General features: G+C 46.5%; 1 protein-coding gene across 3 annotated transcripts in view; it reads left to right on the plus strand.

Annotated features, from left to right (window-relative positions):
* The window catches only part of DAPK1 (death associated protein kinase 1), a 188731-nt gene that overhangs the window by 131957 nt on the left and 31128 nt on the right, over positions 1 to 25646 (plus strand). For all 3 annotated transcript variants that reach the window (XM_047103057.1, XM_047103053.1, XM_047103048.1), the window contains exons 9-19: positions 22 to 67; positions 1238 to 1327; positions 2700 to 2792; positions 5049 to 5168; positions 5614 to 5712; positions 6465 to 6563; positions 7897 to 7995; positions 8979 to 9176; positions 11010 to 11207; positions 15679 to 15777; positions 22923 to 23000. In XM_047103057.1, coding sequence (XP_046959013.1) covers positions 22 to 67; positions 1238 to 1327; positions 2700 to 2792; positions 5049 to 5168; positions 5614 to 5712; positions 6465 to 6563; positions 7897 to 7995; positions 8979 to 9176; positions 11010 to 11207; positions 15679 to 15777; positions 22923 to 23000 — 1219 coding nt within the window. The remainder of the gene's footprint in view (positions 1 to 21; positions 68 to 1237; positions 1328 to 2699; positions 2793 to 5048; positions 5169 to 5613; positions 5713 to 6464; positions 6564 to 7896; positions 7996 to 8978; positions 9177 to 11009; positions 11208 to 15678; positions 15778 to 22922; positions 23001 to 25646) is intronic.

Below are 25646 nucleotides of genomic sequence, written 5' to 3' on the forward strand. Positions count from 1 at the left end.
TTTCCCCTTCCCCCTACAAAGGAAGCGAATGACAATTCAAGATAGTTTGCAGCATCCCTGGATCAAGGTAAGTTGCATATTGTGATTGGTTTGGTATTATAGGACATCCCGGAATGCATTTGCCTCAGGCCTAGTTACTGTGGGGGTCTCACCACAGGTCACATCTGAAGTATTGGTTTTGACATTGGTGCCCTATTTTAAGATGGTGCACAGATGAGAGTGTCCTAATGATCACGGAGATGGAGGAGAATAAGCTATCACAATGCAGGATTGTAAACGGGGAGTTGAAGGTCAGTTGTAAATGGGTCAGGTCTACTCAACAGCCATGTTTGGTTTCACCTGTGGGATGTTGGCCCAGAGAATATTTTAATTTTTTGGAATTAATTGCCAACATTTAAATACCGTATCAAATCTGGATTTCCAGCGTCTGTTGAAAAATCTGAATGTCTACCAGTACTGAGCCCTCATTCCATAAGGCCACCCAAACCCTGCACAGCTGCCTTTGGGCCAGGGCCAGCGGCCGCCCCCTGGCACAACGTGTACCTTTACATTACCTGCAACACCCATTGCCATTTGGGTTAAAGAACTGAAGTGCTCCGGCTAGAACAGAAAGGACCAACGGTGAGGGAATGTGGCAATTACAGAATAAAGTCATGGAACTGGTGAGGGGATTATGGTGCAACAACTTGCATCGCAGAAGTAGGGTTGGGGCATCCAGAGAGCTTTGCTGCATGAGCTCCTAGCAGTTGCGTGGGTGCCCTGAGGAGGCAATGGTGTCTCCTCTCATCAGTAGAACTAATGGCCTCCCAAAAAAGATGCGGTACAACGGATACTAATTCTATCAGCCAGGCCAAACTTGCTAACCTCTGAGTTCTTACCAGCTCTATATTATTACTTGATGATATATTAAGTTCAAATGCCTTATAACATAACCTCACCACGAATCTTGCCATTCCCAAACTCTCAGTCCAGAAAGTTGAAATTTAGCCTGTTCTGAGCCCAACTCTTCAGCTTTTCCCAAGACCCAGTCTTTATGGATTTTATCAAACCCTTAGCCCTAAGAGTTGCCCTCTGGAGACTAGGTTCCTAGCTTTTGCACGTTATCCCAACTTGTTCTGTTATTTTACTAAGGTGAGTGTGTAAGCATCCTAACTAACTACAGGTTTCCAAAAGTTGTCATGTAACCCATTTCCGTCTTGGAGTGTTCTAAATTTGCTTTCTTGGACTTTGATTTTAGCCTAAAGATACCCAACAAGCACTTAGTAGAAAGGCGTCGGCAGTCAACATGGAGAAGTTCAAGAAGTTCGCAGCCCGGAAAAAGTGGAAAGTAAGATTGTTTGATAGGGAGGGATAACTAATTTATTTTCTCCGTGGCACTCCCTGTGGCCAGGCTCATCTCTTCTGACATTGGCCTTCAAAAGTGCATCCTTTTTGTTTGTTTCAATTGACTCTATAGTCTTCTGCACCATTAAACACTATTTTCAAAAGATAAGCAAAAATAGTATTTCGGTCCTCTTTAAGTCTTATTTTTGCACGTAATTTTGCATTTGTTTTAAATCAAGACCATTCCCAAGGCAAATTTTTAAATCAGTGCAACAAAATTATAGTGTAATCTTTTCCTAAGTTCAACAAACCACATTTTGAATAACTCTGTTCTTTGTGGTAAGCAGCATGGGAGTGCATTTATAGTAGAACTTGTGTAAATGGTTCTCTGAAACCAGCCTTGGTCTATGAATGGTTGGGATGGGGGTTGGGGTGGGGCCATGAGCATTTGTACTGTGGTCTCGTGTTCTTTTTCAGTGTGAATGGCTTCTGCAGGGGCTGTATGGGGCATGGCTCTAAAGGGCATTCCAGTCAACCTTGAACAAATAGAAATTCAAGGTTGAGAAGGTGACAGGATGTCTTCTTATGCCCAGGATCATGTGAAGCCCGGAGGAAGCAGATACCTGCCATGTCTCTGAGCACTGGGCCAGAAATGTACCTCATTTTCACACCCATCAAGTTTAGGGTGCCATGACAGGGATGAGGAGGACCACAGCACTAGGGTTACTTAAGACTTAACACTTAGGCTGAAAGAAGCCCTTATACTAGGCTTAAAATGTAGAGAGAACACCATAAGTTTCTCTCTTTTTTTCTCTTTTTCACACACCCACACTCACCCCCCCCCCCACCCCCAACACACACATTCTTTTACCTATTGTTGTTCTTGCCTTTGAGAGTAAATGCAGGGGTGTTTGTCCTATAGGCTAAGGAGTTCCCCACCTGTTTGTTTCTAACAACTGTATGAGTTTTGATAGTCACGTTACTATTAATACCAGCTTGCCTGGGCACAAGGACACAGGACAGGACCCTTGAGTGGGGATGTGCAAGGGGTTTGTTAGGGTAAGATTCCATTCCTCAAAAAGTAGAGAAGAAAATATTAAGAGAGAAGGGGTATAGAGTATACAGTTGTGTAGTTAATAATGAATTGCGGAAGGAGAATCTCTATCCTGTTGTCTTAATTTGTAAGACCTTTAGAAATTTCTTTAGGCGTATATGATCCAACCTGCTTGGAAGGTCTCCCACCCCTAAAGAACATGCTGTCAGCAGTGAACGCTGTCTCAAAGACTTTGTCATTTGTACTAATTTGAATATCCTTACGTAAACTCTCTCTCTTCCTCTCTCCCTGCCTTTTTTTTTTTTTTTTTTTTTTTTTAAAGCAATCCGTTCGCTTGATATCACTGTGCCAAAGATTATCCAGGTCGTTCTTGTCCAGGAGTAACATGAGTGTTGCCAGAAGCGACGATACTCTGGTAAGCACACCTGTTTGCCTTGCTGAAGTTCTTTCTTACAACTGTGTATTTCCAATGTTTAGGTTGTTTGATTTGTTCAACAACCCAGAAAACCTAAAGTCACGGAAGTGTCAGGCCTGTTCTTCCTCTGCTCAAAGTAGGGAGTTAGGTGGCTGATTTGATGTACCGTATTGGTTCTTTCGTTCTTTTTTCTCTTTGTTTGGATTGGCACCATGCCCAGTCCCACCCACTACCTCTGACACTACCACGCCCTGCCCCACTCCTCCCACACTCACAGTTTGGTGAGAGAATGACTGGCCAGCAGAAGAGGAAAGAGTTTATTCTAATTTCCATGAAGAAAATGAGAGTCCTCTATTGCCACTGACCTTGGAAAATACTTGGTCATAATACCATAAAAGAGACAAATACTCCTACCAACACACACCCCCCAAAATCAAGGCAAATACTGTGGAGCTTGCTGGGGGGGGGGGGGAGTTTGTGGTAGACCAGAAGGCTAAACCTACTTGCTCTGTTGACATTGTATTGAGTGCCTAAAACCCTTGAGAACAATTCCATACTTTTTCCCGTAATGAACACTGAAACCTAATCACAGATTAACTCTTCAGATATGACTGGACACATCCGAATTCAATAAGACTGTCCCCTGACAGTCAGACAACAGGGCTTTGGGAGCCCTGGTGGTAAAGGGGATGTCAGAGAAGGGAGAAAGGTTGGTTCTGTGGGAACCAACCTGCTCCCGTGACTGCATAGTCAGTGTTTCATGAATGACTCCAGGGACTCCATGGGCAGGATCACACATCAGCAGACACGAGCTCTATCCCCGCCCCGAAGCTAGTTGCTTCACTGAGCCTCCAGGTGTAGCCTTGTAGAGTCAAAGGAGAAATGTTAAGGAGAAAACAGGAATGGGAAAGAAGCAAGGTCGGAGAAGGAGGACATGGAAAAGAAAGTCTAGGTTTGGGAATTGTTTGAGGGTAACAGTGGAACCAGGGACAAGACAAAATCTGTTAACCTAAGGAAGATGAGAACAATTCAATGTTATAAATTAAAATCATCTTGAATAAGCACTTAGAGGAAAACATGTGTCACAGTGCGAAGTTTAGGGAGGGAGAGGGCCCCAGGGTGCATGGGGGTTCTAGGTGGGATGACCCCTCCTGGAACTCATGTTCCCTCATCATTCTGATGTCCTACTGATCATGAGGACCTGTCGTAACCATCTGCTTATCCCCCCCCATTCACCTCGTTTCTCTTGACTGTCCCTTTCATGCAAATGTCTCTTAGGCATCAATTGGAATTGTAATGGAAAAGCAAAACCTATGACATTCTTAACATGGAGTCTGTCCAAATATTATTAAAACCCTCATGAGGTTTGGATTCAGACCCATAGAGAAGAGAAAGCAGAAATCAGAGAAATGCTTTCTCCATTCCACCCCACAAGCAGAGACTCAGCCTCTGTGATAACGCTTTTCCAGATTTGAAATATGAGGAGCCACACCTCTGTGAGTCCAGAGATATTGTTTGGGATTTTTCTAGCTTATTCTTTAGTTTTAATGTACCATATTTGGTAAATATCTTATTATAAGAAAACTTTGACAAATTGGCAAGGATTTAACTAGTTTGACATTCTCTATTTTCTCTTTGTAATTAGCAATGCATCTGTTTTCCTTTTTCTGGCCTTTATTTTTACATTACTCCTCCTTTAGGATCTTTAAAATATACATATATGTATATATAGTGACTAGCTTTCAGAGAATTTTGCCATGTTATTCTATACTTAGAGGAGGAAGAAATTCCAGTGATCAAAAAATAACAATTCTATAATTGGACAAATTACAAATTAAGACTGTAAAATTCAGAGGTATCATTTCTTTGGTTCTATGGTTTTTAGACTCTGAGTTATGCCTGATATTTTCTACAGTGGTTTCTGGGACTATATATTTTGAAAGGTTTCCAAGATAAACACAGAAGATAAGTTGTTATCAGTTGTTCTAAATCTGAATCTTGAAAGGTGTTTGCCATCTGGGTTATAATGCAAGTGACATTAAGGCACAGGTAAAAGAAGGTGGCGTTAGTTTCCTACATGGAAGGAGCAAAAAGTAACCTCCTGGTTCCTTTCATGACTCTGTGGATTTGTAGATTAAGTGGCCTACTTTCCTCTAGATGCTTCTCTTGACAAATGAGCATTGATTTCTCTTATGTTGATAAGAGGATCATGGCCAGCAAGCTAACTCTTTTTCCGTCTTCACTGTCCCTCTCAAGGATGAGGAAGACTCCTTTGTGATGAAAGCCATCATCCACGCCATCAATGATGACAACGTCCCAGGCCTACAGCACCTCCTGGGCTCATTGTCCAACTATGACGTTAACCAACCCAACAAGGTCTGCTACTGCTCTGCCAGGGGTAGTGGGCGGGGGGTGGGGGGTGGTCACCGTGACTTTACACCTCCAAGTTCACAGTGAAAAAGATCCCTTCTGCTTCTCCATCCCCCCCTTGCTGTTACAAACTCCATACTGTGGAGAAATCACTTCTGCGTAGAGAGTGAATTGAGTTAGAAATGAGGTCGAATGCACCGAGGGCCTTTCTGCACGCAAAGCCTTTCCCCACGACACTGTGAATGTGCTCATCCTGGAAATGAAACTGTCACCTTTGAGTGTGAATCCAGCAGAGGAAGGCTGGGTGTTCCCCTGGCTGTCCCCATTCCTGTTACACAGCAGTGGTTGTGCGTCTGTTGAGACCTAAGAAGCTGTGTGGTGTTGGACAACGGTGACAGTTGCTTTTCCTTGCCTACCAAACCTCAAAAAATGTTTTTCTTGTCTCTTCCAGCACGGGACACCTCCATTACTGATCGCTGCTGGCTGTGGGAATATTCAAATACTACAGTTGCTCATTAAAAGAGGCTCAAGAATTGATGTCCAGGACAAGGTCATAATTCTGTTTTATTGCCACTGAATTACCTCCTAAGTGTTTCCAAATGTCTTCCTATCACAGAGGTAACAGAGGAAAACCACATGTGCCCCTTACTTCATTTCTCAGTCTCCTACAAAGGAAGATGACCTGTCCCATAGCCTGGTCCAGTCTGACCCGTGTTACAAACAAGAAGGCAAATACGTCCCTTTCTCTTGGCTCGGTTGCTCAGCATCAGCCTTTCCTTGCGCGCTACCCCAGATCTATTCCTTACTCATCACGTGTACTCAACAGTGTTATGAGATGTCACATCCGGGAAAATTTTCATCGTCTAATTAATCTCATCAGAGATGTATTTGTCTGCATGTGTATTAGGGCAACAAAGTCAGGATGGTCCATGTGGCCATAGATTTTACAGAACTGTACACGGACTAGAGCCGATCCTGACTACGGAGGAAATTTGAACCGGAGATTGAAATGAAGGTTTTAAGAAAACAAAAACATGATTTTGAAGTAATTCTAGATTTACCAAAGAAAGGTGCAAAGATAGGACAGAGGGCTCCTGGAGCCCCTTTGCCCCACTTCCCAGAATGTTAACATCTTACATCACCTTGGTCTTTTTATCAAAACTAAAGAATAAAACGAGAGTTCGTTCCTCTTGGAAGTTGCTCCTTTGAAGTTTGCCGTCACACAGGAAGGGAAATGGAGTGAGTCTGAGTGACGTGTGCATTTGGATCTGGAAATGTGACTTCACGTTGGTTTTTATGCAGGGGGGATCCAATGCCATCTACTGGGCGTCTCGGCATGGCCACGTGGACACCCTGAGATTTCTCAATGAGAACAAATGCCCTTTGGATATTAAAGACAAGGTAAGGCTCCTTCTCTTCTTAGGGATAGTGGGAAGAAATCTGAGGCGACGTTTGAGTGTGGACATGCCACCTGCATCTGGATCCAAAGCAAAAGGGTCCGTGATGAAAATCGTCCTGCAGGGAAGTTCAGAAGTGTCTTTCTGCTACTGGCTGAGTCTAATATTAAAATCTGCATTTAGCTGAAATCTGCCAGCTAGTTGGCATAATATGCAAGCAGTGAATTATCTGCCCCATAACCTGGAAACTCAAGGTTCTACTAGAAAGACAACCAGAAGCAGATCCGAGTCCTGATCCTTGTATTGAATTGCCATGTGTACATCTCTTTACCCTGCTCCTCCCCTCTGAAGTAGCTGCCAGTGCTGACCTTACAGTCCCTGGCACTAGAAGAATTCATGAGACAATGCATATAAAATAAGGCTTTGCGGAGCAAAGGTATTATAACAAAAGCTGTTGATTTAGCAAGTTACCTTATTTTCATGTATCTGTGTTTCATTCAGTCCACACAAGAACCCTGTGAGTTCATTGGCAGGGCTCGAACATGTACCAAGGATTCTTACCTCCTCATTCGTTATACGTTCTACTGTGCAACTCCTGTCTGCTCCTAGTGCTTGTAGACTGACTTTTCATGTTTAATCGGAGCTGCCATATACAGTTGTATGGACTGTGCACTGCTCTGTATCTAAGGGATGATATTCATGTCAAAGACACACACACGCACACACACACACACATGTATGATGGCAGTTTTCGGTCAGGTAGCAACAAGCATCTTGTTTTGTATCAATCAGTTTATACTCACAGTTTCTGGACAGGTATAAGTAAAATATCATAAGGAAATCATAGGGAAATTGCACCTATTGCAAATTCAGAGAATGCCACTGTGGGCTAATAGTGATGGTTTTTTTTAATCTCTGAGAATGTAAGAAATAACATTCTCAACATAGACAATGAAATCAGAAACTTGCTCATAAATAAAACTGTGTTTAAGTAACTTAATATTAAAACAGGAGTTTTGTGTTTTGAAAAGAAAATCACATGGCTACAAGCATCCGTACATAAAGAAGATTGAGAACCGCCATGACAGAGAAGGAAAACATTCTCATGTAGGAGGTTTTATGACACGCAGGAGGGGCTACACATGTGGGTTTCACGCTAGCTGTGTGGTGGACCCTCCACCCCAGGACCAAAGGGGCATGTGGCCTGAGGGTGGTGGGGGCCCCTTCAGGGCAGGACTGGAGCCAGGCGTGCATGGGAGTGGGCCTCCAGTCCTGTGCATTTAGTTTCTAGAGTCTGCTCCCGGAGAATGCTCTGAATTTGGCTGTTTCTTTCACAGTCTGGAGAGACAGCCCTTCATGTGGCAGCTCGCTATGGCCATGCCGATGTGGTTCAGTTACTGTGCAACTTTGGCTCTAACCCCAATTTCCAGGACAAGGTAGGTCACGGTAGCCGACCTCACTTCCTTTCGCCTGCTGGGTGGCTGTACCCGTAGCCGTTTGATATGGTCGGGTCCTTTGGGGTTTTATCCAAGGTAGGTTTTCTGCTTAGATTTCTGAGGGCAGGGACTCAAACAGGAGCACTAACATTCATTCATTCATTCATTCATTCATTCATTTACTCTTCTGGACAACCCTGTGAGTGAGTTGCTATTATTTTCACTCCTTCTTTTACAGAAGAGAACATCCAGGCACAGAGAGGTTCAGTAACATACCGAAGCTCACACAGCCTGTAAATGGTGGAGCTGGGGCTCAAACCCAAACAGTCTGGTTCCAGAGTCATCCTGTAAACACTTCACTGTACTAACCTCTCGTAGACAGACATCTGTGTCTAATGATGTTCGTTGTGAATATACAGTCCTTACAATCCTATAGATCTCGTGGCCAGCCATCACCCTGACTTGTTAAAGCACAATTATCTCAGCACGTCTTTGCCAGAGCAATAACAAATTATGTGAGTGATCTCTATGTTATACACATGACAGAAATCCTGAGGTGTTAAGCTTGTTACAAGAATTCCCGCTCAGATAAGTGCTCTCCTCCTGTGAGGAGTCTCAGATGAACTGAACGAAGGCACTTTGATAAGAAAGATGTTATAAATCCATCCACCCCGGGGTTCTCCTGTGTAGAAGAGCTGAACCAGTGGTTCCAGGGGGCTCCTAAAAGTCAGTTGTTAGTAAACTGCAGGGGAAACTGAATTTATCCAACACCCAAGTGTTGAGGAAAGAAAATTAGTGAAGGAGAGACATCAGACCTGCGTCCATTATTTCAGATTTTGCTCTTTTTTTTTTTTTTTTTTTTTGCCACGAGCTCTTTTTTCTATACTGCCTTGACTCGGCTGCTGATGTTGGCTGGAACTCACTGCGTCTGTACTGGTGTGCTCTTGTGTTCTCTTCCTTTACCTGTGTGTCTTTTTGGCCAGGAAGAAGAAACCCCCCTGCACTGTGCTGCCTGGCACGGCTATTATTCTGTGGCCAAAGCCCTTTGTGAAGCCGGCTGCAATGTGAACATTAAGAATCGAGAAGGAGAGACGCCCCTCCTGACGGCCTCTGCCAGGGGCTACCACGACATCGTGGAGTGTCTGTCTGAACACGGAGCCGACCTCAATGCCTCCGACAAGGTGGTTTGTGGGTAGATGTATCACACGCACTGGCAGGTGATCCGGGGGGCTGATGGGACCACAAGACTCCTCCATTAATTACCTACAATAACAAACTCGAATATAGCAAATTACAATGGTCCTTTCTCTTCTCTGTTTGATAATTAATTATTAATCTATTAATATGAGATTCTGTTTGACAATTAATATTCATTTGTGGCATGTTAACACTTTATGGTCAGATGGCTCAGCTGTCTATTTTATGTTCCGCCTTTTTAGCTTTGAAGCAGGTATAGCAGTGATCACTGGGCCTAAGACAATCTTCAGTTAGGACCAAAATTGGCAACTCTCTATTACTTTGTAGCGAAACAGAGAAATAGATGGTTTATTTACTTTTATCGCCCGCTGTTTCGTTAAAAGATAAAAACCACTCTTAGTTGGCTGATAATTGCAACTCTAGACCAGGTGCTCCTTTATTAATTAAGCAAATTCAGCATAATCTGTTTTTGTTTGTGAGCTTGTACTTAAATGAGGCTATGGTGTTCCTTGTATCGTCAAATTTGGGATATTGTAGGTAAGTTAGGAACTGCCATTTGTGGAGTGTTTTCTTGGTGCAGAGAAGTGGTTCTCAGTTGGGAGCAAGCTTGCCCCCGGGGGGCATTTGGTGGTGGCTGGAGCCCGGTTTTGGTTGTCACAGCCAGGAGTGAGGGTTACTACTGGCATCTAGTGGACGAAGATCCGTGTGCTTTTGTTACACATCTTACGACTCCCAGCACAGGCCCCAGATGTCAGTTAGTATACTGAGGTAGAGAACCCTTAGAACAGATAAGTTACAGACATGTCCCCAAACTCTCTACGCAGCTCATGAAACTCAACCTGTCTATTCGCCAGGGGTTCCGTAACAAGTGGAGGGAATTCCCAGGCTGGTCTTTTTTGGGATGCATCGATTCAGCATGTTTTATTTGCCTTTGATATGTATGACAGCCCTTGAGCCCATCACTTCCCGTGGCTTTCCCAGTTTCTCCCTGGGTAAGAGAAAACAGGCTTTTTTTTTTTTTTTTTGAGAGAGCAATTGCGAGCAGTGGGGAGGGGTAGAGGGAGAGAGAGAATCTTAAGCAGGCTCCATACTCCGCGTGGAGCCTGACTTGGGGCTTGATCTCATGACTCTGAGGTAATGACCCACGCCAAAATCAAGAGACACTTAACTGACTGAGCCCCTAGGTGCCCCAAATGATAGGCTTTCTGCTTAGGAAGTAAGTGAAGACTGCTGAGCAAATGTTTTTAAAAGTGGTTTTCAAGGCACCTCGGTGGTTCAGTTGGTTAAGCATCCGACTCTTGATTTTGGCTCAGGTCATGATCTCATGGTCCTGAGATTGAGCCCTGTGTCGGGCTCCACCCTGGGTGTGGAGCTTGGTGAAGATTTTCTCTCTCATTCTCTCTCTGCCTCTCCCCTGCTCGTGCTCTCTCTGTCCCTCTTTCTCTCAAACAAGGATTTTAAAAAAATAAAAGGGGTTTTTAAGCGCTTGATAAAACAGGCCGTTGGAGAGCCAACAATTATGTAAGTTCTATACATTTAGAGACAAGAAGAAGTGTTGGGTCTTTCTGTCTGACTGTTCGGGCCACGCCCGAATTAGTCAGGCTGATGGTCAGCTTAGTCTGTGGTTGTTCAGAGTGGGGCACACGAAGCCTCTCCCCCACTCGCCAGGAGTAAAGAATGTGTTGTAATCCTTCTTCAGGATCTGCAGTAACAATGCCATTGGCCAAGTAAACTTGGCCCAGTGGTGGCTGGAAAGGCAGGTGGCCAGGCCCACGTGCATAAGGGAAAATGCTCACGGCCCCTGGTGTTTGTTACAGGACGGACACATCGCTCTTCATCTTGCTGTGAGACGGTGTCAGATGGAGGTCATCCAGGCTCTCATCAGTCAGGGGTGTTCTGTCGATTTCCAAGATAGGCACGGCAACACCCCCCTCCACGTGGCCTGCAAAGATGGCAACGTGCCCATTGTGGTGGCCCTCTGTGAAGCCAGCTGCAATTTGGATATCTCCAACAAGGTAACGCTGGAGGGGATCCCTGCAGGGGGCCAGCAGGGCATGTCCCTCCACCTGCTTCTGGGTTCTCCAAGTTTCTCTTCGCGTCTCTTCATTGTTCAAAGCCAGTGTTACTCATAGGGACCTGTTCTGTTCTGGCTTGTAGAGCTGTCTACATTAAATCATACTTTACGTTGGACTTTTGAATAACTTCGTGAAATAACAGAAAATCATTACATTATTAAGTACTTCCTACCTAGCCAGGTTGTTACGGATGAACATCAAGAGAGGGAGAGAGAGAAAGGGGGAGTGTGTGTGTGTGTGTGTGTGTGTGTGTGTGTGTCTGTGTCTGTGTGTGACCTCTTGTAGAAGAATCCCAGAACATCAGTCAAATTAGAACATCTTTTTGCAGTACTAAATCTCCAGGAAAACACCTCATTGAGATCCCTAGGACCAGATTTCTCTTGTTGGCTTTCTCCCTTGAGAGTTTTTATGGTCAAACATTCAGAACACCTTTTTTGTGCTAAATAAATTTAGTAAGACCAAGGGAATGCTACTATTTGGTGAATACTAAAGAAATGAAAATAGTCACACGATGAAATGAAAAAACCCCATATGTTGACTTCTAGAAGTTAGCTAACACCTTTCCTTTTCCCTGAATACTATAGAGACTTTCATTACCAAATAGGACAGAACAGTTGTATATTCATGTGGTTTCAGGCATGTAATTGTACAAAAGGCAAGCACTACTCTTTCACGATTGTGTTGAAGACCAAGTCCAAGTTGAATTAAAATTTTGATTGTGGGAAGTGTTTGTTTATAATTGGCAGACACGATGCCAGCAGAATTTTCTCACGATTTGTTTGAGGTAAGAGAATTAACAGCTAAAATAGCTGGAAAATTACACGTCTACAAAAAATTATTCCTCTTGCCTATTATGTGATTAATTCTCATGAATCTTGAAATCGGCAGTCTTCACATTCTGGAAATTTGAAAACGCAGGATCATAGGTCTTAGGCATTAGCTGCTGTGCTGGTTGCTTTCTTTGTTTATCCCATTCTAATCCTGCCAAGTCTGTTAGGTAAAGTGGCTTAAGGGGAAAGCCAAATGTAATATTAAGCAGCATCAAGATCTTGGCTTTCCTTCTAGGAGTCTTTAAACGAATAAAAAATGGCTTCAGGGAACATCATGGTACTTATTTGAATACCTTTGGACTTGGCCATAGTCCACACAGCTGGCCTACTGTGTGCACAGAATCTGGGATGAACTGTCTCCTGGGAAGGTGGAGGAGCAGAGCGGGTGACTCATGGTACTGGGCACTAAGTGAAAGAAGGGAATGGGTGTTCACCCCGCGCCTAAGTGCAAGCCGTTTACTTGCTAAGTCTGCTCTTTAAAATACCCAGCAAGATAACCCTAGACCTCATGTTTAAAAACAACTGACTTATTTTTTTTTTTCAACGTTTTATTTATTTTTGGGACAGAGAGAGACAGAGCATGAACGGGGGAGGGGCAGAGAGAGAGGGAGACACAGAATCGGAAACAGGCTCCAGGCTCTGAGCCATCAGCCCAGAGCCCGACGCGGGGCTCGAACTCACGGACCGCGAGATCGTGACCTGGCTGAAGTCGGACGCTTAACCGACTGCGCCACCCAGGCGCCCCAACAACTGACTTATTTAACGGGAAGGCCTCTACGTTGTTGAGGCTGCAGATGGTAGTTCACACATACCCACACACACTTGCTTTTACCATATTGGGCCACACAGCAGCACAGAGAGGGCATTCCGTAGGTGATTTTGTCACTGAGTTGAGCTCAGCTGGAGCTCCACAGTGTCACCCTCCTAGAATCAGCAGCCTCGTGCAGTTACTTGGGACCCTCTTGGTGCAGCAGCGAGCTGACTGGCAGCTCCACGTGGAGCCAGAGACGAGGTCCCCAGGCCACCATCAGTGTTCAGGGACTCGGCACACCGTCACTCCGTGGGCCTCACGCCTTCTTCAGTGGGTTGGTGACATCTTCGTTTTTTTCTTCCTCTTCCCAGCGAAGACAGAAAGCATGTTGTACTCATGCACGCGTCCGTGCACACACAGACACACACACAGAGATGCACACACAGACACCCGTGCATGCATGCACGCAGACCAGCACACAGACACATGCACCCACACAGTTACACAGACACACGCAAACACACAGATGCGCGTACGTGCACACGGGCACATGGACATGCACATAGACACACACAGATTCACATCTACAAATGGGCACACATACACACACACGCGCGCACATGTGGACATGTACACGGACACACACACACATGTACATATCCAGGCATATGAGTGACAATTCCTTGCCCAGTAAGTGTGTGTTAGTGCCTTTCTCTGACAGTACTGTGCCAGAGCAGGATGAGGGGCTTGTGGATAGCATAGTGAATGGTTCGTGCCCCCAGGTGTTTTTTGGTGTAGCCGGGCTCATGTTCCAGTCACTGCTGTGAAAGAGGCACCAGGTGCTATGGAGATGCGGACATCTGCACATGAAAGAAACAGAGAGAGCTTTTGGATGAAGGAGAGAGGAAAGTGTGTTTCAGACCAGGGGAAGTGTTTGTGTATGTTTGGGGGCTGTCTGGCTGCACCTGTAGCTGACGTGGGTGTAGGCATTTAGGGAGGCCGGCAATGGGGCAGAGAGAGAAAATGCAGGTGGAAGGGGACATTGGGTCCAGAAGGTGCAAGACCTTGACCGTAAGGCTCGGGAGTTTGGATTTGGTTCTGCCAGAAGTCGGGGCCTTCAACATGTAAACTTCCTAGTCCTTTTTCTTTGTTGTCCTTTTCCCCTTCCATGAACGATACCTCCCATTGCCAGGCTCCTCTTCCTTACACAGAAATCCAAACACCTTGCTACATCTTCACAACTTCTTTTCCTTCTCACTGTGTCTCTAGGGTATTTGATCTCTGCTCCCTAGATCACTCTAGATGATAGTAAACTAGCACAGACTGGTGCACACATTGCAGCATTATTTGTAAGGGGCAGGAATGGAACCGCCTTAAGCGTCCATCTTCAGTGGGCTGGCTGAGTGAATTGTGGCACATCCACATGCCAAGTGTTATTCAGGTAGCCGAAAGGACAAATTAGATATCGTCACAGGCCCCGCAAGGTGTGTGCCATGTATTACTAAGGGGAACGTAGCAAGTGACAGGCTAGAAAGTGGAATATGTCTTGGCTTTTCACATTTTTTCTTTCCTCTCGTGGATTCATAGCTAAAAGCTTGGAAGGCCGGGCACCAAAGTGTCGAGACGGAAGTGCTCTGAGGAGGGGAGCCTGGGGAAGGGGACAGAAGGAAAGGAGCGCCTCTCTTCTCCACCACGGATCCTATGCGTCCTGCCACGTCCTTTGCACTTTCTCTGTCAGCATGTGTTCACTTCATAACAAAAACTTACATTTGCAAATAAACAGCATAAGACAGACACCTGAACTTCCTCTGCTTCCAGTATCCACCAAGGACACTTTTTTTTTGTGGTTCCCCCAGGGCAGAAGAAATACCTAACAGTTCTGTTTATTAAGAGGTTCAGTCCGAACAACCTAGTAAGCATGTACGTCCTAACGACTCAGTAGGTGTTGGGAAAAAAACGATGCCCACAAATGGAAAGAAAATGAATATTTTCATTTCATTCTTCCATAACCACACTTGCATGCTGGTGGGATGTGTGTGCTGATTGGGCACCTCACAGCTCCTCAGACCTTGGACCCAGCCAGGCTGGACACTGCATTATACCTATTCTACACCCGTGTTCTCAGGGTACTTGTTTCTTGTCACAGTAACCACCAACCCCCCGCTGTGCAGATACGATGGCATTGAAAGGAAGGCAGTGTGATCTAATGCTGAGACCCTAAGCTGCCTGGAGCGAGTAGTTCACTTTATGTCTGAACCTGCTGGTTCCATCAACAATGTAAAATATTCCTCAGTACCCCATGGATTCACTGCAGCGCCCTGAGGTGCCTTGGCACACAGTTTGGGAACCACAGACATAAACAGTGGAGAGCATGGTGGGCATGGCCTTGCAATGTCACCTCATTAGAACGACTTCACTGCTATCGTTCCATCCCTTTGTCCCTTGCAGTGTCTAATTTGAACTGTGGTGCAGATCTTTCTGGAACCTTGGGCCCCTTAATAAGAACCCTGACTCATGCCTCCTTTCTACCAGCACAGGAGGAGACTCGATTTAGTTATCTTATGATAAGCCTCCTACTCTTTCATCCTTTGCAGTTTTCTTTCAAAGTGACTCTTTTAACTGGAAAATACTTCAACACATTCCTCTTGGCTTGCCTCCCCCCAGGAGAGGGAGGGTTTCTGGAGAAGGGAGTCCACACGTCCTATTTCTTCTGGGGGATCCCAGATCCCGCACACAGTACCGGCCCGTGGGATAGACTCCCGTCAGTGCCATCCTCAGCAGCCATTGTGAGAAGGACTCTCTTTGGGCTTTTTTTTTTTGTGTCTTCCAGTATGGACGAACGCCTCTGCACCTTGCAGCCAACAACGGGATTCTGGACGTGGTCCGCTACCTCTGTCTGGCGGGCGCCAACGTGGAGGCGCTGACCTCGGTGAGTCACTTTCTGGCAGGAGAAAGCCACGGAAAGCCGTAGAGAACGTTTCGGGCCTCAAGGGCATCGGGGAAAGGTATCGCTTGGCAACTGCATCTCAAGCAGACAAGCTGCTCTTAAGCTTTGCTCCTGCAGTGCCGTTCCGTAGACAGTTGCCCACACAGAGCCAGGGTGATAGCTGGTTATGCTCATTGGTGCCAGGGCCCTTGGCGCTCTGGGGCCCGCACTGCCAGGAATGCCTGCTGTTTCCCGTGCTACACAGCAGCGCCTTTGGGTGTTTTGTTAGATATGTGTGTTTTCCTTTTCTAAATGCTCCCCCTCCCCTACAACGGCTCTGGAGGTGCCCTGGGCTCTGGGGGAGGAAGGAGGAAGGAGTCTCAGGTCTCAGGGTGGGGAACTGCTTACAAGAGCTGTTCTCTCTTGTTTAAAAAGTCTGCCTTTCTTATTTTGTTCCCGGCGCCTCCCCACCCCTCATTCCGTGCCTGGCACCACCCTCCGGGAGGAGCCCTTTGATTTACAGTTCATGAAATACCAAAGAGGGAAAATACATGGACTGATGCGATAAGATGGTCATTTTACTGCTACAGTGAAATTTTATCATTTGACTTGTTTCTGGCCTAATGGTAGGTTGAGTCTGCTAAACCTCACTAATGCTTTGCTGATGTAAAGTGTGTATCTGAGGAAATCCATTGGGATTTTAAAATATGGCAGCCAACTTTGGGAAAATCAAGACCTCATTTCTTGGAGAGTCATGTAGGGGTTGGCAAACCATGGGCCGCAGGCCAAATCCAGCCCGTTGCCTGGTTTCTGTAAATAAAGTTTTACTGGGACCCAGCCATGCTTATAGTTTATAGCCCACCAGCTGTTTCTATAAATCAAACTTTATTGAGACCCACCCAGGTTCATTATTTACGTGTTCGTGGCCACTTCCACGTTATAAGGGCACAGTTGAACAGTTACGACAAAGACCCTATGGCCTACAGAGCCCGAAGTTATCTATTCTCTGGCCCCTTATAGAAAATTACTGACCTCTGGTCGGAGACATTGCCTCCCTGACTGTACTGATGTTCCTTTGATGTCATTCTGTCCCCACAAGTAGTGGGCCCATTCTCTGTAGTGTCGAGCCCTGTGCTGGGCTTTTCTGCAGGCCCAGTGAAGGCCAGTGCTCTAGATGGGATTGTCCCTTTCTCAGGGTACCTCCTTGCCCATCACAAAACCCTGCATGGCCATGCATGGGCTTCTAGGCCTCGTGTGCCATTATCAAACCCTGCCCAGCCATGTCTCGGCACTCAGTTCAGTTACTCCACAATAGAGTATTTATGTGCATTTTTATGAGGAGAAGTTTTTTTTTTTGTTTGTTTGTTGTCACAAATGTTGCCTCATAAAAAACAAACTGTCAGGGATGGCTCTGAAGATACCAGCTGCTGATTCTGCCACATCTCACAGGTTGGGGACGCTAACATGTGTGGCCCTAGGCCTCTGCTGGGTCCTCAGTGCTGCCCCACGACCTTTGTGAGCCCTTGCCCACAGCAGCTATTTCTTTGCCTCCCGCGAGTGGCTTCCCCCTCCAGTGAACCCTCAAGTGTATCTCCCCACTCATTCTCTGCTCACCACTGGGCCTCCCTGCTACCCGGGAGTCCACTCACGCGCCTTACTCCTTTCTTCATTCCCCAAATACTGGGCATGTACTGTGCACCAAGCACTGCTAGGACCCAGGAACACAGTGGGGCACAGGCACAGGAGGGATTTCTCCTCCCTCAGAAAACTTCCAGTCTTCTGACAGAGAGTCAGACAGACCCACGAGCCATAGCAGTAAATGTACAGTTAATGGGGTCTCCAGAGGGTTACACACCAGGGCCCTGAGGGAATTTCCGCGGGTCGGGAGTGCTCCTCAGGGAGAGTGTATGGAGCACCCTGTGAGAAGCCACAAGGCCTTCCAGGAGCCTGAAGGACGGTGGGCTGTAGTACAGCATGGCGGGCCGGGATGCACAGGACCGGATTGCGCCCTGCCTCCCAGGCCGTGCAGTGGAGACTGAGGTCTCCCTCTCCCAGTTGTCTTAGGTGTCCAGCAGGAGAGGGGATCATCATGGAGACACCGTGCTCCCTGCTGACGACATCTCCAGCAGAGCCCTAACAGGCGTAGTAGGTGCCGTCCTAAATGTGCCAGAAGCCATATCCAAAAAGAAAAGCAACGGAAGAAATTAATTTCAGGAATATATTTTGTTGAGAACAAAACATGCAAAATGTTATCATTTCGATCTGCAATCCGTATTTTAAAACTATTGAGATCTTTCACATTCTTCTGGGCCTCATTTCAAGCACTGAGTAGTCAGGGCTGGGGAGCAGGCGCCTCCTTATTGGCAGAAAACAGTGCGGGGCGGGGGGTGGGGGGGTGGGGGCTTTCCTCTGCTTCTGTCCCCGCTGCCTGAGCCCCAGAGTTCCGGTCCTTAACCTCAGCTCTCGACCCTGCAGCGCCCCCTAGTGGTCGCCTTACCTCTTTTTCCTGGGCTCCGGCCTCTAAGTCCAGTCCCCAGTCACCTCCTGGTCTCTCTCTCCTTCAAAACGTTTTTATTGTAAGATATAACACAGATTTTTTTTTTTTTTTTTTGCAAAGCACATGAACAAAAGTAAAACTTACTGAATTGTTATTATAACATCAGCACCTTTATAAGCACTCAGGTCAAGAAATAGAACCTTAAGGTCACCACCCCGGGGCCTGTCTCAGTCGCTGCATCACCCTCCACACAGCATAACCCTGCCCTGACTTTTGGGGCAACCGTGTCCCTGCCTGTCTTCGCGCCAGCAGCGTTTCCTGCCTCTGCTCGCCTCTTCCAGCCGTGCGTCCATCTCGGTGGCCTCCCCCCTTCTCACCACCCAGGCCTGCAGCTTCTCCTGCGCTCAGGCCCACCTCCCCGGCTCTAGCCCCACTTGTCCCGGGGCGCCCCCTCAGACTCCTTCTGGGGGGCACCACCGTCACAGGGTCCCGGCCCCCGCATTCGTCCTCTCCCTCTGGCTCTGCCCGTCTCTGTCAGTATCTGACCTTTGCAGGGGACGTCAGCATGTGGCACGTCGCCCGGTCCGAGGAAGGGGAAGCTCTGCTTGCCTCTCCTCCCCTGCATCCTCCTGGGGACCACATCCTGGGTTCCTCTTGGTCTCCTAGCACTGTGTTCTCTGGCCTCTGTCTGGTTGAGGACCTCTGTGCTTCCCCCAGGACCAGCTCATCCTCAGATCTGGGTCTGGATCGCCACATCTATGGTTCTGGAAAGAGCCAGTGAACTCCGACCTCCACTGCCCAGCCTCACCCTTCACCCCTGTCCCCCCTCAGCTGGACCTGGCAGAACAGGGCTCTTTGCAGGTCATGGGAATCCCCTCGCTCTCTCCCACCTCATCGAATTGGCACATGCTCTTTTTTCCCTCTGGAATCTCATGCGTTTCCACCCCCTCCTTCCCCTGGATGTGGTGCCTGTGCACACACACCCCTGTATAAGGTAACATGATGTGCTCCTTCTTTCAGAGTAAGAGACTTTTTTAGTGTTTATTTTATTATTTTTGAGAGAGACAGACAGACAGAACATGAGCAGAGGAGGGGCAGAGAGGGAGAGGGAGACACAGAATATGAAACAGGCTTGAGGCTCTGAACTGTCAGTACAGAACCTGATGCAGGTCTTGACCTTGGGAACGACAAGATCATGACCTGAGCTGAAGTCGGACACTTAACCAACTGAGCCACCCAAGCGCCCCCAGAGTAAGAGACTTTAATGCCTCATGGCAGGCACCCAGGCACACAGTAGCAGACGACATTAGTGGCAGGAGGATTCTGGGACACTAACTCCTTCTCATCTTTCGATATTAAACTGGAGCCCCAGACAGCCTCCTCTTTCCCAGCCCCCTCTGGCAGGTGTGATTTGCTCTCCTTTCTTGCTCTGTTGGGATTGGCTGCTGGTCCCCCATGAAGCTGTGAACCCTTGGCCATGATCATGTGCTATTTGTTCTGGTCTCCTAACTGATCTCCTTGCTTCTACCCTCACGTGTCCAGTCTGTTTCTCAGGCAGCAGCTTGTGTGACTCTATTCAGATATAAACCAGAACGTGTCCCTTCTCTGTTCAGACCCCCCATCAATTTAGAAGTCCTTATGTTGGGGGTTCCCTTAAATATCAGCCCCTCGCATTGCCTCCCTGACACCCATCTCTTGCTCCATCTCTTCCCTTTGACCCCCCTGCACCACATGAGCCATATGAGCTTCTTTGAAATTCTTCAAACATGGTAGCCATGCTGCTGCCTCAGGGCCTTTGCACTTGCTCCTCTTCACAGGACTTTCTTCAGGTATCCAAATGGCTTGCCCTCTCATCTCCTTCAGGTTTCAACTCAAAACATCACCTTCTCAATGAGGCCCTCCCAGACCACTGTTTGTAACCAAGAAGACACTAAAGGTTAGAATTGCTTGTGGGAGTCAGCAGAGGCCCACGGTAGAGCAAGGCCAAGAATGCAAACTTCCAGCTTCTACCCCATTCCCTCCGAGAAAGGCTGAATTCTCAGCTCTTTAATTAATAATTATTGCTGCTTCCTTTTCCATGACTGATAGTCTGTTCTTTCTATTTGGTTTTCTCTAATCTGCTCAAGTGGTGAGGGTGTCTGTTTCCGCCATACGGATGAAGAATTTTCCAGGAGGCCAAGTGACTGGCCACGTAGCTGGTGAGGGACACATTCAGGACTTCAATCTGGTCTATCTGACTCCAAAGTTCTTTCTACTACACTGACAGGCTTTTCTTTTGGGAGCCTGAATAGTGTCTCTTAGGGCAAAGCATTTTGCAAACTGTAAAGTGCTGTATAAATGTAGGACATGTGGTTGATGGGGGTTTTCCTGTTGTTTGAAAGGCTCTGCGATGGACACTAACTTTTGCCAGTGAAGGTCCTCTGCCCGTGTCATGTGCAGACCTGGGGTCTCTGAGAGAAGTGCTGTGGCCAGAAGGCACACAACTTCAGTCAAGGCTCAGTTTTTTCCAGTGGGGACAGTGGTTCCCAAAGTTTGCCACACGATGGAATCACCTGGGAGCACTCACAACCGCAGTGTCCAGGTGGCATCCAGACCTAGGGAAGCAGAGTGTCCAGAGGGAGTGGACATGTGCAGGCACCAGGAGGTGCTAAGGACCCCAGTGATTCCAGTGTGTGGTCAGATTTGGGAACCACTAACCTGAAGCCTTTTCTTATGTCAGTAAGGATCTGGGCAGTTGGGCATGAATTCCTGGTTGGGCTGTGGTGTCCGACAAGGTCCCTAATTGACCCCAAAGCAAATGAGAAGCCCTCACCTGTCCGTTGGAGACACCTGGGGACTTTAAGGGAGAGCGAGAGATGGGTGGGAGACTGCCTCCCCGGAGCACCCACGTGAGCTTCCAGCTTCGGCCCAAGGCAGTGGTTCTCAACCGGGGCCATCTCGCACCACCCAGGGAACGCTTGGCAATGTCTGAATGTTACTGGACCCCCAAGACCAGGTTTTTGAGTCTCAACCCTAAACTTGAGAGAAAGTAGGCAGGCAGAACTTACTAGAGATAGCCTGTGTATGAGGGAGCCAACAAGCAGGAGGAATGTTGCTCCCAGAAGGGACAGCATGCAAGGCTTATAAAGGCACGTTTCCAAAGGGTGAGAGCAAGCAGTGGGGAAGCATCCTTCAGTCCCACAGTCATTATCTGGTGGTTGTTACTTTTTAGTGGATACGAGACAATCACAGGATGCCTTTCCCCATGTTCAACGTTCCTTTAGAACTCCTGGAAAACAGAAATACTTGTGCAAGGAGGCCTTAAATTGCTACTTCTAATTTTGCCCAGACCACCGTTACTCCCTAATGGCTCTTATCTCTCCCTTGTCTCCCTTCCAGAAGGAGATTTTTGTCTCTAAGCCTATGGAAACATTTAACCCTTGCCTTAGACCAGTGGCTTTATAGGAGTTAAGTCCCTTTTGCTTTCCCTATACTGTCTTATGAAGACACTGGGTTGTCACGTGTTTGGGAAGGCGATGCTGCTGGCATCTGATGCGGAAACCAGAGATGCGCTAAACATCCCGCATGCGCAGGACAGCCCCGCCCGCACAGTAGAGATTGATCTGGTCCCAGACGTCAACAGTGCTGAGGCTGAGAAACGCTGGTCTCGTGAAACCCCGCGCATGGCTCAGATTATGACTCGAGTTGAGAAATTCAACGATGTGCTGTGAATCAGATTCGGGCGTCCGTGAGCTTCCGTGGGAATGGAACTTTAACTGTTACTGATAAACATTGAGAGAGGGGCCGAGATGCTTCTAACTCTTGTTGAAAAGATACTGCTTTTATTGGCATGGAAATTGCAATTTTCTACTTTTGAATTTGTAATGTCTTTAAAACTGCAGCAGAACAGTCCCAAAGCCTCCATTTCCTCCTTGGGGGCACGTGAACAGCCTCCGTGCCTGCCTCTCCCAGGCGACTCCGAGGGTCAGTGCAGGCACAGCCCTGAGAGCTGGACCAGGCGCATGGTATCGGGAGGTGCTCCGTAGGTGTTAGCCAGTGTCGTGCTTATTCATGGCACAGAAATGGAAGTGAATTTGCTCGCTACGAAACTGCAGCCCTATGAAAATTCTTTAATTGAAAGGTGCTGCAGACTCTGATGTCCTTCTTTTATGTTGACTGAAACTCTTTAGGTCAAAATGGTCCATAAAACTAAGCCTTTTCTTTGAAATGCACAGTTATTACCAGTAACTAGCATCCTATGAGTGCTGAGGTTTGTTCTTGGAAGGAATTTAAGTCATTAGCTAGCACTAACTAGAATTTGGCATCTGTGAAAGTCTTCATTGTCTGCTTTATTGGAGAGGGGTTCAGGATTTGGGGTAATCTGCTCGCCAACGAGGTGCCAAGTGTGATGAAAGCTTGTGGGTCTGAAACATCGCACCGATGGACTTCAAGGCACCAGTGCACAATTTTTTCCTAATTCTCCTCTTCTTTTCCTGGGCAGCCCAGTGAAATAAGGATTCTATAGAAGAAAAAGAATCTAGGACACACTGTTTATCCACCTTCTTTGTTTCTGACGCCTGTTACGCCTGTTTCTGCCTCCGAAGGCAGAGCTAATGTATGGAACAAACAGCTCTTGTGCGAAGGAAAGAAACTAATCCTTTTTCTCCAACAGGATGGGAAGACAGCAGAAGAGCTGGCTAAATCAGAACAGCACGAGCACGTAGCAGGTCTGCTTGCAAGGCTCCGGAAGGTGAGAAATGCTGTTTATCGGTCTGAAATTCTCTGTTTTATATGAAAAGGTCTGCCTTTTTCTTTGTAAAGAATGAGATGAACAAAATGAGGCTTTGGGCACACGGGTTATTTGAAAGGTGTCTGTCCCTGTCCTGTGGTTTGCATACAGTCAGCGTCAATGCATCAGCTACCTATCAGTTTCCTCTTCTGTGTTTGGACTGGGAAATCATGTGACCTCCTTACAGTTGCTATGCCTGGTTTCCCTCCTCCCGCCCTCTCTGTAATAACCGTCCCCACAAAGTAGACAGGAAATGAGAAGGCTGACTGCTTCTTTCCTTCTTAATGTGTTGAGCTCCCAGATATCACATGATACGCTCTGATCCAGGAAACACTGTTGCTCTAAGGTTTAAGGACACAGGACAAAATGAAGTAAATGGCAGGTGTGTCTTTCCAGCCCAGATCATAACAATGTGTATCAGGAGTCCTCAGAATTAGTCACACCCTTTAAGGTAGGAACTCTGTGTCTGAGACTCTATCCTAAAGAAATGAAAGAAATGCAGGAAAAAGTGTTTTATGCATGCAGGTTTCATTGCAGTTATATATAGTTATATATATATATATAACTATATATATATATATAGTTATATAGTTATATAGTTATATATAATACAATAATAAAAATCGGAAACAGATGACCAACAATAATGTCTAGTAAATTGTTATACAGCTACAGGGTAGAACCGTTTTTGACCACTAAAATATTTCTGAAGAGGTTTTAGTAACAAAAGTTCAGTGCTTAGGATGTTGCAGGGTTTCAAAGCAGAAGATAAATTATACATATGCACATTATACTCTCTCCTGTATACATAGAAATACATAGAAAATATTAACAGTGGTGTTTTGGTAACTAACATTTCCTTCTGTAAACACTACTTTATTTTTTCCAAATTCCTTATAATATAGGTGACCTAGAATAATACAGATTTGAACCGTACAAAGTCCACCTCTATGCACGTTTTTTAAAAACAGTACAGTGCTGTAAATCTATTTTCTCTTCCTTATGATTTTCTTACTTACATTTCCTTTTCTTTAACTTACTTTATTGTAAGAATATAGTCCATGGTCCATATAAACATACAAAATATGTGTTAATCACCTGTTTATGCTATCAGTAAGACTTCCAGTCAACAGTAGAGTGTTATTAGCAGTTCAGTTTGGGGGGGGGGTCAAAAATATATCTAGATTTTCAACTGTGTGGGGGTCCAGCACCCCTAATCCCTGTGTTATTCAAGGGCCGACTATAATCATGTAGTAATTTTTCAAAGACAGACTTTCTAGAAATAAGTAATAGTTCAGTTGATTTAAGTGCTCAGTGGAAAGGGATTATCGAAAATAAGCTTGGGGTATCCCATAGATGTCCTGCCATATGAATTGGAAAGTGAGGGGGCGCCTGGGTGGCTTGGTCGATTAAGCAACTGACTCTTGGTTATGGCTCAGCTCATGATCTCACAGTTTATGGGATCAAGCCCTGATCAGGCTTTGAGCTGGCAGCTTGGAGCCTGCTTGGGATTGTGTCTCCCTCTCTCTCTGCCCTTTCCTCAGTCTCTCTCTCTTAAATAAATATATATTTAAAAAAAAACAAATTGGAAGTGTCCTGGGAGGGATGATCACCTCTTACCCTCCACAGCTACTGAGAGTCTGAATTTTCATAGTGGTCCCAGGGTCCTGGCCGTGGGGTGGGGGAGAGGACATGGGTGCAGTAATTTCCTTCCCGGCCTTGGAGTTGAGCTGGGGGAGATCATTCTTCTTCACACCTTTGTGCTTTGGAGTCTGTGAGCTGGCTGCAAAAGCAGTAGGAAGACGACCCGTGAAAACAGATGTCCCCGGCCACTGCAGGGATTCAATGTGCCCTTCCTTCTGGAAATTCCAGAAAGAGAAGTCTGGGAAAATGTCCTTAGCCTTACTCAGATGTTCTTTTTTTTTAATCTTTAAAAAATGTTTTTTGTTTATATATTCCTTTTGAGAGAGAGAATGCAAGCAGGGCCGGGGCAGAGAGAGAGAGGGGGAGAGAGCGAATCCCAAGCAGGCTCCACATTGTCAGCACAGAGCCCAGCATGGGGCTTGAACTCACAAATCGTGAGATCATGACCTGAGCTGAAATGAAAAGAGTCAGAGGCCCAACTGACTGAGTCACCCAGGCACCCCTAGCCTTACTCACATGTTCTTACAGGAAATGCATGTGTTAAATGTAGACATTGTTTTCTCCCACTCTGCACTGCCGTGCACTGTCTCACTGTGGAGGAGAATTTGGACTAGAAAAACAAGGGAAAGTGTTTTGTTTACAAGCAGAAAGAGAGGGGGTGGAGCCTGGGAGTCACTATCAGCAGACCAACCAGGAACTTGCCCACAAAGTCTCCTGATCTCCAAATTCCCTTAAGGTAAAGCAGTGTGTCAGTCAGCACATGGAAGAATGGAACAGTCTGGAACACAACAACCGGCCGGATTGGCTCAGTGTTTGCAACCTTTGACTCTGGGTGGACTTTATAGCAAGGTGCCCTGCATGTGAGTGCAGAGCCTATGTTTGTAGGTGACATGTCACAAGAGAAGGGTGGTTGTAAGTCGATCACGCATTGTAGTATCCATCAACAGCAAAAAGAAACTGACC

The sequence above is a fragment of the Lynx rufus genome, unplaced genomic scaffold (assembly GCF_022079265.1).
Source record: "Lynx rufus isolate CCGP_SWC_20201006 ecotype Redwood Valley unplaced genomic scaffold, mLynRuf1.p SCAF_10, whole genome shotgun sequence".
Lineage (NCBI taxonomy): Eukaryota > Metazoa > Chordata > Mammalia > Carnivora > Felidae > Lynx > Lynx rufus.